Source organism: Podarcis muralis, chromosome 12, assembly GCF_964188315.1.
Source record: "Podarcis muralis chromosome 12, rPodMur119.hap1.1, whole genome shotgun sequence".
Taxonomy (NCBI): Eukaryota; Metazoa; Chordata; class Lepidosauria; order Squamata; family Lacertidae; genus Podarcis; species Podarcis muralis.
The window spans coordinates 43,096,608-43,109,581 of record NC_135666.1 but is presented as its reverse complement, the minus strand read 5'-3'; the positions used below and the strand labels follow the sequence as shown (position 1 = coordinate 43,109,581).

Genomic DNA, 12,974 nt, shown 5'->3' with positions numbered 1-12,974 from the left:
GTATCATGATTTTTCACTACTTAAAACTATTTTTTAAAACTCTTAAAGAATCCATTGGCTCCCCTTGTATGTGTTTTTATAAGTATGAAGGAGGTTCTAGAGGGCAAGATGGGAAAAGGAACATTATATCATTAGATGTTTCATGAAAAGCAAGTTGCTTTATCTGTTATACAATCTTTGAGCTGAAAATTAATCATGGATGATATTTTGTGGAATCCAGTTAGCTAGCTTGCTCTTTGCAGCAGCCTCAACCTAGTTTCTTACATAATGCAAAAATATGTAGAGTATAGAAAATGAAAATGTTCCTGACAGTTCCCCATTTTTGAAACGTAAAGATGCTTTAAGCTGAGTTTTTTGTTCAAATACAATCCAGTTCACTGCTTTGTAGACATGATGAAGGCATAACACTTGATATTTGGGTTGTACGTTGGATTCAGCTGAGCCTTGAGCCAAACTGGAGACATATTTGGAGGACCATGGGTCTTGGATGAGTTGGATACAAACAGTCACAGATTGCTTTGAGTCAGCTTGGATGGCCCAGGCTGTCAGAGGGCAGGGCATCAGGCAGCAAGGAGAGGCAGGCAGGGTGGGAAAACAGCAAGAAAAGGCCAAGATGTACCTAATAACAGGTAGCTGCCTCTTCCTGGAAGAAGGTAGGCTCAACACTATGGCTCCTGTAGGAAAGCCACTTGCAAAGTGGCACTGCACAGGATCAGATCCTCTTGCTTGTCAGGGCTGGCACTGCCATTAGGCCAGGTGATGCCTAATTGTCTGTATTCACTCAGAGTTTGGATCTGCTGATTCCTCTATACATTTAAAGAGGGCAGGTGCAAGTTTAATTGCAATGCGAACAGTTCTACATCTAATTTGCATTTCTGCATGGCTTGATTTACAGCAATGTACAGAACTTCACGGCGTGTTTGTTGGATCAGCCTGCGGCCACCATGGTCCATATTTCCCAGATGTTCTTTTTTGGTCCGTCATACTGTTCTTTACAACGTTTTTCCTTTCCTCTTTCCTCAAGCAGTTCAAGACCAAACGCTATTTCCCCACTAAGGTAATTGTGGTAGCATTTATTCATTTTGAGGGTTTTCTGGTGCATGCAAGTCCAAAGATGACACAGGTTCTGGGTTTAATCAACTATACAACTTAATGGCTCATTTGTGCATGTTAGATGAGAAACTAACCCATTTGAGTAAGTATCCCCCAATGTGTATAGAACTGAAAAGTTCAGGATCACCTATGTAAATGTGTTATATGGGACAAGCTTGTGGCAGCAACTATTGTTAGGACTGATGAGGACGCTATGTTCTTTAATTAATTGTTCCAAAGTTTTGCTATGGAGAGGTGTTGAATTAACCATACTTATCATTGGTTAAAGCTATTTCAACCCATAGTTAATTGTTCTAGTTGAGTAAAAAACCCTATAGTTTCAACAGTATCAGCAGCTCTTAGATTCTTAATAGCCAAGCTTTGCATTTGCAATATGCAATACAAAACGGCAGTACCATTTAAATTGGTAATTATTAAAAGATTGATCAGTGATACAAACATAAGAGGCAAAGCAACTTTTTGGCTTTGTGGCACAGTCACACACCCAATGCAGTTAAATTAGATATGAATAGGATTTTTTTGATTAATTGTGTTTTGGGTGAGCACTCAAATGCTAAAATAATCCTGATCAGAGAAAACCACAATCGTGGTGCTATCTTAAGCACATTATCTTAGAATAAATAGCAGCAAAGGCATCCAAAAAATGTAAAAGTCCCACCCTACTTAGTGTTAACTGTTCCTAAATATAGGCATGCATTAATAATAAAGTGGTTCAGTGTTTTATCTTCTGTGCTGATACAAGGAAGATTTCACGTTATTCCTTTTGCTGCATATGTATGTCCTTTTGAAATTGGAGAGGCTGAGTATGCTTTATTATATATTGCTCATTTCTGCAGAAATCAGATTGAAATTGTTAGATGAAATGAGGTTTTAAATGATCTAACTGGATATTTTGTTTCTGTAAATAATAGATATCTGAGGTGTTATTTTTTTGCAACAACACAGAATTAATTGCAAGGAGACTAAGATTAGGAAAATGTTGATTTAAGGTTTTAAATTTTGGTCCTGGAACATCATAAATCTGATTGTTCATCCAGAAGAAATCTCTTCTTGAAGATAATGAGATTCCCATTTAACTTACTTTCAACTTTTAGAGTAAGTTTATATGCTGCTAGGTTTCAGTAAGTATACATCTCAATAATTTGTATTAAACTATTTCCGAATGATTAATTATTTGACAATCCCTGTCACTGTGGCAAATATAATTAATTTGCAAGTTGTTTTTTTTTAAAAGCAGTATATTCTTCCTTTTTAGGTGCGGTCTACAATAAGTGATTTTGCTGTATTTTTGACAATAGTGATCATGGTTCTCATTGATTATCTTGTTGGAGTTCCTTCTCCTAAACTTCATGTGCCTGAAAAATTTGAAGTAAGTAAAGTAGTAGTAGTAGTAATAATAATAATAATAATAATAATAATAATAATAATAATAATGATGCAACTGAAATGGAATTCTTTAAATACTGCTGCCAAAAAGGCTAACATTTCACTAGGAATCAACTCTATTTATGGTAGTTTTTTAATGAGAGGTCAACCTATTATACTAGCACTGTTTAGAAGCTAGATTGAATGAAGCATATATTGTGACAGAACTGGAATTGACAGATTTGATTTAGGTTTTAGGCTCATGCACTTGAAATTTGATTTTCTTCCACTGTGCTTAGATATGCACAATGATTAGTGCTATAGTAATCAGTTTTGTGTTTTTGTATTTTTATCTTTAGTTCTCATTTTGTTAATTTGGGGAACAGGTCTCATTGAGTGCAGTAAGGCTCTCATCTTGAGTAAATGCTCATTAGCTCACACACTTTTTTGGTATTCTACATCCCAGTAATGTGACTTCATGCAAAGCGGGTCCTACTCCCGCTTTGTTACAGCACAGTCCTGTGCGTTTTTGTGTTAGAGTAAACATGCACAGGATTGAACTGTTACTAAACTTTGATAGTTTATTATCCTGAATACAGTGGTGCCCCGCAAGACAAAATTAATTCGTTCCGCAATTTTTGTCGTCTAGCGAATTTTTCGTCTTGCGAAGCACGAAATCCCATAGGAATGCATTGAATATCAATTAATGCATTCCTATGGTCAAAAAAAGTCCAAACAAAGCCAAATTTGGTACAACAACAGTTTATTAACTGCTCTTTAAAGTCACACATACTGTAAAGAGCAGTTCAAAAATTGAAGGGAAAATAAATTAACTTTATAAACAAAACATGTCTTTGTTTTTAGACAAAGAAAACAAAGTCGCGAGGCGTTTTCGTCTTGCGAAGCAAGCCCATAGGGGAAATTCGTCTTGCGAGGCAAATCGAAAACGGAAAAACCTTTCGTCTAGCGAGTTTTTTGTCTTGCGAGGCATTCGTCTTGCGAGGTACCACTGTACAAGGACATTATGTGGCTTCTGAAGCAGAAAGGTCATGTCAGTACAGGATCATGCCACAATTTAATAATTAAAACTGAAATGTTACACAGTACTACTTGTTTTAAAAATTATTCTAACCTTTTAAATTTTGAATTTTTGGGAAATGTTAGCAAATAGTATGCATACCAATTTTGGAATTAACATACTTGTCTAATAAATAAGGAAGAAGTACTTAGTCCTTTTGTTACCTGTTTTTCCCCCCAAGCCCACACGAAGTGATCGAGGATGGCTCATAGATCCGCTAGGACCTAATCCTTGGTGGACGCTTGTAATAGCTGCAGTTCCTGCTTTACTCTGCACCATTCTTATTTTTATGGACCAGCAAATTACAGCAGTTATCATAAACAGGAAAGAACATAAACTCAAGGTGAAATTTTGATTATGTTTCCTCATTGTAAATACAAAAGTTAACCTAGTTTCTGAAATAGTAACTTCCTCTGTATACTTTGCAAAGGTTTATAAAATGCTGAAGATGGAGGCAAAAATCTTGTATTCAGATAGTAGGCTAAAGTTATTTGTAATCAGACCATTTTTTATATATATAAATTGCACCATTTATCCTGGGTGAAATTCTTTTGAAGCCTTAAATGTGTGTCAAAACCTGTGATAGTAAGTAGAAGAAACATTGATGGGATAGGAATATAATGTTAAGATGAATCATGACTTACTGGTATTGGATCTCAATTATATTTTGAGCAGAACCTACTTAGGTGTTTTTACTTTTTCTCCATGATAAGAACCACAAATTTAACATCATTGGCTCCTCCCACAATCAAAAATTAGATTTGATTCTGTTGAGTGCTTTGTTATCAGGGTTCTTACTACAATGTGAGAAACCTAAACTCAGAATACAGCTCAACTATGGATTTACTCGTTTCCCTGCCTCCCCGTGGTCACAATATATATTTTTTATTAATTATTCTGAAGATCTTCAGTCACAGCAGTGTGTTCTGATTTTCATACCTTTTGGGTTATTTTTATACCATATTGACTTTAAAAAACATACGTTTTGTTACCATGCATTTTTCTTCTATAGACCACTGGATTCAGTGTGTTTAGGTTTTATATGCTAAACATTTTCCATTATGAATATGTAGCAATCGGAATACTCCAGATGTCTGTGTCAAAATTTTTAAAAAGTATTGTTGCCAGAATATGTGCATATTTGCTATGAAACGTGTTTGTGTTTGACTCCACAGAAAGGTGGTGGATATCATCTCGATCTGCTCATGGTTGGCATGATGTTAGGTATATGCTCAATTATGGGCTTGCCTTGGTTTGTGGCTGCAACTGTTCTTTCTATAAGTCATGTCAACAGTTTAAAAGTAGAATCCGAGTGTTCTGCTCCTGGGGAGCAGCCAAAGTTCCTGGGAATTCGTGAGCAGAGAGTGACAGGATTAATGATCTTTGTGTTGATGGGGCTGTCTGTATTTATGACATCTGTATTAAAGGTAAGAAAAAAAAGTTTATTCCATAACATTATGTAGGCTGAACATGCTAGTAAAACAGTATTAAAACTCCCAGTGGTACGGCTTCAATGATATGAACATGCCTCTCGCCATATCCAAACAATCTCAGTAGAAAATCATGTGTTACACATGAAAAGTGTACCTATAGTATGTTTTTGTATCTTTGAGAATAGAAACCATAGAATGTCTCAGCAACTGCAATTTTGTACAGTGGTGCCCCGCAAGACGAAATTAATTCGTTCCGCAAGTTTTATCGTCTAGCGAATTTTTCGTCTTGCGAGGCATTCGTCTTGCGAGGTACCACTGTATTTCTTTGGGTTTCTTCAGATTGTAGTAGGTTGACTTATTGTTAGTTGGGAGTGACGAAGAAAGAAAGGTTTTAATGGCTCGTCCGCTTGTTCTGACGCTTTGTCCTGAGAAAACTGCTGTTTGCGCTGAATCAGAACAGACATTGATTGGTTTTTCTGTGGGTTGACATTTGTTCTGATACAGTGGTAAGCAGTGGGTTTTCCCGGGGAAACTGGCAGGACAAACGAAAAACCACTTGGACCCGTGCCTAGAAAACCTAGAAAGCGGAAAATCACTTGGACCCATGCACAGGACAAGCAAACGTGTGGATAAGCCCTAAATTTTCTGTTAAACACACATTCATAGTTAATTGTTGTTGAATCATGCATTTTCCCTAATTGGATGCAGTGCTCAAGGCTGTGACTTTGATAAATAATAGCATAAAGATGGTAGAAAATGCATTCACTGATCTGTTAATGAACTTGCTGATCTTTTCCCCACAGTTTATTCCAATGCCCGTTTTATATGGTGTTTTTCTTTACATGGGAGCATCCTCACTAAAAGGCATCCAGGCAAGTTCTATTTTAATCAGTATCTGAGGGGGAAAGGTGAAAAATAGATTCTAAAGCTTGGCATTTCTCCCTAGCCCCCCCCCCCAAAGTTGCCCCTAAGAGTTGTGGGGGACGCTCATAGCATGGTATTGGAACAAGGAGTTTTGCAGTAGGAGGCAAAAACTGATGGAAACTGGGTGTGATGGCAACTCTGCGGGCAGACTGAGGATTGCAAGGAAAGAGGACACTATTTTTCTTACACTTATTTGCCTGTTCCCACAAAGCATCAGAAGGTGGCTTTAGCAGTGCGAAAGGCATTGGCTTAATGCAGCTTAAAGCTGAGGAGGAAGTGTTCCTTACATCTCTTTCTTTGACCTGGAATGATGTTTGTACTCCTCTCCTGAACCAGTCTCTTGAGTACTGCTCACAACCACTTAGATTTTAACAATATTAATGACAATTAATTAATTAGTTTAGAACAGGGGTGCCTTCTAGATGCTGTTCAGCTCCCATCATCCCACCAGCCTGCATGACCAGTAGTCAGGGATAATGTGATACGTAGTCCAGTAACGTATGGAAAGCCAAAGGTTAGGCACTCCTTGATTAGAAATTCTCATAGGATGGGTTCTGGCTAAATCATACTCAGAACAGATCCATTGACTAAGTTTAGTCCATTGACTTTAATTGGTCTACTCAGAGTGTGACTTGAATGCTACTCAGTTTGTTTTTGCAGCTTGGGTAATTCTGTTATCAGTCTAATCAAGTAATGCTTTAAGTATTTGACCAATAGTTGGACAGTCAAATTCGCAACCCTGCCTAATTTTGCAATCCCTTCAATTTATATTTCTGATCATTTTTCTTTCCTAATTTTCCCTTTAGGATGAAAAAAAGTTCAATAACCTTTCCCCCCTTTTCAATTTAGTTTTTTGACCGTATCAAATTGTTTGGAATGCCGGCCAAACATCAGCCTGATTTGATCTATCTGCGTTACGTGCCGCTCTGGAAGGTTCATGTATTTACGGTAGTTCAACTCACCTGTCTCGTTCTTTTGTGGGCAATTAAAGCATCTGCTGCTGCTGTTGTTTTTCCTATGATGGTAAGTAAATAATTATAGTGTATTTGAGAATATACATTCGTGTCAACTTAATATATTAGACAAAGAATTTGCACCATACAATTTTGTCTCGTATAACTCAGTCTATATTAGTTTTGTCCTTTCTATTAGTGTTCTGATCTTTGTGTGATAGCTGTTGTTTTTAAATTGTTTTCAAGGTTTTAGCTCTAGTTTTCATTCGCAAACTTTTGGATTTGTGTTTCACCAAACGGGAGCTCAGTTGGCTTGATGACCTTATGCCAGAAAGCAAGAAGAAGAAGGAAGATGACAAAAAGAAAAAAGCAAAGGAAGTAAGTTTGATAGTAATTTATAACAAAAAAAGAACAACTGAAATCATTGGGGGGTGGGGGCAAGAGCAGGTTTTTCATGGATCCGTCACCTGTATGGTTTTAGAATTTGTACAAATACATGAAAAATGAGTTGCAATTTTACTCCTTTGGGTGTTGTTCTGTAGTGCCCCCAGGCTTTAACAGGCTTTTCAGGGATCTGTGAAGCTGCCACTGGAAACAAGAGCTGAAAAGCTCCTGCGTATGAGTGGAGCAGTGTTCATGACGTTATGAATTATTATTTATTGTATGTCTTGCCTGCCCTTCACGAGTATGTCCCAGTGCAGGTTGCCGTACGTACATAAAAATACAATCAAAACTGAAACAGTGAAAAAGCAACCCAATGCATAACCCCAAAACATAATCAATATAACACAGTGCAAAATGCTAACTGGAAGACGATGTAAATAATACACAGTGCAAGTTACTGATTAAAGGGCTAACAAGATTTCATAAATGTTTCTTTTTGATATCAATAGCATAATTTGTTACTGATTTGTACCCCATTTGATGACCCAAATGGGTTGGGTATTACCCTCTTCATGTCATGGAGGCAGGAGAGCAAAGAACTCTGGGAGGCAAGTGCCAACCCCTCAGTTTTTTCTCTCCTTATCTCCTATACTTCCCCACTCAGCACTGGAACTTCACCCTTTCACCTTGATTCTCACCCAAGGCCCAAACAAACTCAATATCCAATGGCAGAGCTTCCTTTTATGGGCAGGCCCTGAAGTATGAGAGAGCTTCCTTTACGTTGTGTCCCGTTCAGCAATTAATCAACTGCGCTTTGCAGACCCAATTTCAGGCTACAGCATACAGTGAGTTTCCTGGGGTAATGGAGTGGAGGGGCAAGTGATGGTAAATAGAACTACCTGCTCTCATAGCTCTGTCTCTGGGCTCTGCATGCCACTGCTCTTGAAGATGTGTTTCTCCACTTATTTAATTGAATTAAAATCTCATTTGTAACCGCAAGAGCAGGAATATTTCCCCTTCCTAAATTCATCTGGACTAAATGCACAATTTAAAATTGTGACCCAAAAACTTCTTTAAATATGCAAGGGCATGCATGCATTGAATCAAGTGCTGACTCAATATTACTATAAACAAGAGATACACAATGAGGACTGGGGTCATGTTGGCCAACCAGGCGTCTATGGGAACACTTTCCCCACATAAACATGCTCCTTAAACAACCTTAACCCACTCTTCCTCTAGATATCCCAAGTGATGGGAGAATGGTGGATTAGAGTGGATTAGAGAGCATGTCATATTTTAGGGTTTGATGGATGGATCCCTCAGACTCCCATGGATCACAGCAGATACCCAATTTTGTTGGTACCAGTGGGTTGACAGCAGCTGTTGGCACTGCACTCGAAGGCCCCATACCCTGATATTCTGAATGGCTTATCAGATGGTGTGGGCAGTAGTTTCCAGAAAGAAAGGGACTCAAGCTTCATTACCTGTGTGAAACTCTTTAAATATCCCCTATTCTGTGTCCCAAATATGACTTGGAGGGGTCGGTAGGTGACTGGGCAGGATTCCATGTTGTACAATTATAATGTAGCATTATCCAAAATACAGTTATGGCCACCGCTCTGTATTTAAAGTACATTGAAAATCATACAAGGCCTTGTTTGCATGCCTCATTCTTGTAGAGTAAAATAATTAAATATGTATTGGATAATGTGTAACTTTCAGGAAGCTGAACGAATGTTTCAGACAGTGGACAGTGAAACTATACACCTTCCATATGACAGAGGCGATGTGTTAGAGATTCCCGTGAAAGCTCTAAAATACAGGTGTGATATATATCTACTATTTTTATTGTTTGCTTTTTATATAGCTTTATGTGGAAATTTATGTGGAAATTGCACCCTGGGTGCAAGTAGATAAATAGGGACCGCTTACTAGCGGGAAGGTAAACGGTGTTCCGTGTGCGGCTCTGGCTCGCCAGAGCAGCGATGTCACGCTGGCCACGTGACCCGGAAGTGTCTGCAGACAGCACTGGCTCCCGGCCTATAGAGTGAGATGAGCGCACAACCCTAGAGTCTGGCAAGACTGGCCCGTACGGGCAGGGGTACCTTTACCTTTACCTTTTATGTGGAAATTAATGTATTTGAACTATTGTGAATAAGTACTGACCTCCAAATCTGGGATTCAACTGTCTGGGAAAGAGGAACAAAAACACAGACCTCCTTATGTCTACAATATGGTTTTATATATCTATTTTAAATTACATTTTATTCATGTGACCCTTTTGAACAGATCAGATGACTCACTTTCAACCAGCTGTTCTCAGGGTGAAGAAGCTGTTTTGGTCAGTTCTGTCTAGTGTGCTCCTGTGCATGGCTAATGATGTGAGAAGCATTGAAGATACTAAATATAATTTGAGCCATAAATTTACCAGCTGCTTAAAGCCTGGACAGTCTTTTTTTTTAAAAAAACGAAAACAAAAAAAGCTCTATATAGTAATTTCCTTTTAACACAAAACAAACAAACAAAAAACAAACCTTGTGTACATTTAAAAAAAGTTGTCTGGGGACACTTGATAATAAGTGGTACCTCCGGTTATGAACTTAAATCGTTCCGGAGGTCCGTTCTTAAGCCGAAACCACTCATAACATGAGCCGTGCTTTCGCCTCCCGCTGCTGCCGTGCTCCCGGCATGCAACTTCCGCTCGCATCTCAGGGCAAAGTTCGCAACCGGAAGCATCTACTTCTGTAGCCCGAAGGGTTCGCAAGGAGGACTGTACAGTGGTGCCTCGCAAGACGAAATTAATTCGTTCCACGAGTTTTGTCGTCTTGCGATTTTTTTTGTCTTGTGAAGCACGGTGTCAGGAAAGTTTTGGAAAAGTTTCAAAAATCACCAAAGTCTTTAAAAACCTCAAAAAAGGCTACCACACCGCGTTCTATGAGTTATAATAATAATAATAATAATAATAATAATTTATTATTTATACCCCGCCCACCTGGCTGGGCCTCCCCAGCCATTCTGGGCGGCTTCCATAAAAACCACAAATGCAGTAAAAGTCAAGTCGCAACTGTATTAACGGTGTTAAGAAAAAGGAAACAAACTTGCAAGATGTTTCCGTCTTGCGAAGCAAGCCCATAGGGAAAATCGTCTTGCGAAGCAGCTCAAAAAACAAAAAACCCTTTCGTCTAGCGAGTTTTTTGTCTTGCGAGGCATTCGTCTTGCGAGGTACCACTGTATGTAACACGAGGTTCCACTGTAAACGGACTTGAAGGACATAGCACTTAACCCTTTAATTTATCTACTACTAAAATCAATCCCAATTGAGTATCCTTTTTTTTCAAGTTAAAACAAAGAGATGTTGTTTATTAATGTTGTTTGCTACTCACTTTTCTTACAAGGTAACTCAAACTGACTCATATTAAAACCAATTAGAAACAACAATAAAAACCTAAAAACACAACAATTTGAATAAGACTCAAAACACAAAGAAGGCAGGACTTTAAGTCTCATCCCTAAAGAAGCTAATATATACCATTCAAATTAAAGGGCCAGAAGCCCAGGAAAAAATGAAACGTCTTTGCCTTTTCCAGCCAGCTCATTTCCAGAACATTTTCCATCCTTCCTCTGTAATCTGTCTGAAAGGAACATGTATACTTTTAAAATAATTTGTCTTGACAAAATATTTGGCTCCAGTTGGAATACCAGAGCTCCTAAGGCTACAGTCATCAACCACTTTACCCAGGAACATACCTTCTTCCATATAGAGCTAGTTGGGATTAAGTGACTTAAGAATAGCATCCCAACAAGTTTTTCAATATCAGCAAGCATCCCTAGCCATATTCTCAAGTTTGCTTTATAAAAAGATACTTCTACTTATTTTCTTATGGTGGCCCCTAGTTTGTATGGATTTGGCCAATATACATTTTTCTTTGGAACACATGAAAATAAACAAAATACTTCTTTGTAAGAATTTTGGGTGAGCAAGAAAATACGTGATAGAGAAAATAAGTACCTGAAATTCTTACAAAGAAGTATTTTGGTTATTCTCATGTGTTCCAAAGAAAAATGTTGCTAGTACAGAAGTAGTTCAGATCTGCTCTCAAAATGGACTCAGTTAGAATTGGATTCTTTCATACAAATATTTCTATTGCCATATGATGATTAAAATCACTCAGTAAGCCAATCCAGATTTTCCTGTAATGGAATACCTTTTTTAGCCCAGGAATTCTTACACCACATGTATGGATACAGAATGTAGTATTTAACACAACACGTCACTAGTTGCTGGGTAAATACATAACATAAGGCTCAAATGATGTAAAGAGCATGAGACATAATTAATGCTTTTGCAAGGCACTGAGTACTAATCAAGTTGTGTTTGTTGTCTAGCGTTGATCCTTCTGTTGTAAACATATCAGATGAAATGGCCAAAACTGCACAGTGGAAGGCTCTTTCCATGAACACAGAGAATGCCAAAGTAACAAGATCTAACTTGAGGTAGCTTAAAACTACTCACCTTTCTGATTATGCTTTGATTTTGTTGAGCTGTGGAAGTAATTTTGATTGGTATTTATATCTATATCCCTGAATGCCCAAATAAGAGTTTATATCACACATCTGACCTGTGAAACAATGGAAAAGTTTATGAGACCTAGGAAAGAAAAAGACTGGTTTCTAAACTTGGAAGTCTGGGATCCCAAGAACAGTGAAACTAGTGTCATGAGTTGGAGATGCCCATAGAATTTCCTTAAATAACAGCCTACCATTCTGCAAAACAAATGTGCTTTAGAAGTGAGGGTATCTTTTTAAAAGCCCAGTTTGCTTACATGTTATGAGGGTCATTGTCAAAGAAAAATATATATAATGGATTAGCATAAGGCTCTTGATTAAACTGGGGTTGTTTTTTTGGATAATGGACAGAAGATGATATCCAGTATTTCCCCTCTAGTGGTAGAAGGCATCTATCAGCAAAATGAGTGAGAGAGGCAGTTTTTGACATTTATTCTCCCTCCACTCACAGCCCCCAATCAAAAGTTGATCCAGGAAGTCCTACTGGAAGGGAAGTGTTGGATATCACCCAAAGCACATTTTCTGTGTATTATAGTGATTTAGATATGGGGTGGCTCTTTTAAAAATATTTAATCTGTAGCATAATGGACCAAAGAATGGCATGCATAGCTGTTTCATATCGTTTCTACTCATTGTGGAACTTTAATTTGGAATAAAGGGTAGAAAAGACACAAAGCATGACACCCTTCCCCCCATTCGGCTACAGATGCACATACACAAACACAAATTTCACAAAAGCTTGCTTGCTACTAGGAATTTCAAATATTCTTAAGTCCTGTAGCTGCACACTTGAGATCATGAATGTTGAGGCTGGTTGCAAGAACTCATTATTTATTTAATTTTTATACTACCTTCATCCAAAGTTCTCTGGGCAGTTTACAGCATAAAAATAAAATATTTAAACAAAACAAAACAACAAAACCTTTCCCACATTACAGCTGGTTTCAGATGTAACATGAAACCATGGTTTGTGCTAACCATAGTTAAGAACCCACTTCATAGTCTGAGCTTCTTGACATATGCCAGGCTGACTATAGGTCTGAGATGCTTGTCTGCTCAGAATTCAGCTTCATGTTTCCATGATGAAGCAGCCTCTTGCACTGGCACAATGGCCCTGTGATTTGTCAATGTCCCGTGAATTCACATATAATAGGA

At 38.0% G+C, this 12,974-nt stretch overlaps 1 protein-coding gene across 22 annotated transcripts in view; it reads left to right on the top strand.

Annotated features, from left to right (window-relative positions):
- SLC4A7 (solute carrier family 4 member 7) overlaps window positions 1–12,974 on the top strand; it is a 66,925-nt gene that overhangs the window by 48,279 nt on the left and 5,672 nt on the right. For 15 of the 22 annotated variants that reach the window (XM_077916308.1, XM_077916307.1, XM_077916306.1 and 12 more), the window contains 9 exons: window positions 896–1,057; window positions 2,369–2,482; window positions 3,738–3,899; window positions 4,732–4,983; window positions 5,793–5,861; window positions 6,763–6,936; window positions 7,113–7,244; window positions 8,976–9,076; window positions 11,640–11,747. In XM_077916308.1, coding sequence (XP_077772434.1) covers window positions 896–1,057; window positions 2,369–2,482; window positions 3,738–3,899; window positions 4,732–4,983; window positions 5,793–5,861; window positions 6,763–6,936; window positions 7,113–7,244; window positions 8,976–9,076; window positions 11,640–11,747 — 1,274 coding nt within the window. Of the gene's footprint in view, window positions 1–895; window positions 1,058–2,024; window positions 2,195–2,368; window positions 2,483–3,737; window positions 3,900–4,731; window positions 4,984–5,792; window positions 5,862–6,762; window positions 6,937–7,112; window positions 7,245–8,975; window positions 9,077–9,542; window positions 9,595–11,639; window positions 11,748–12,974 lie in introns of those variants that run through there. The other 7 variants (XM_077916315.1, XM_077916317.1, XM_077916318.1 and 4 more) reach the window with 4 other exon arrangements.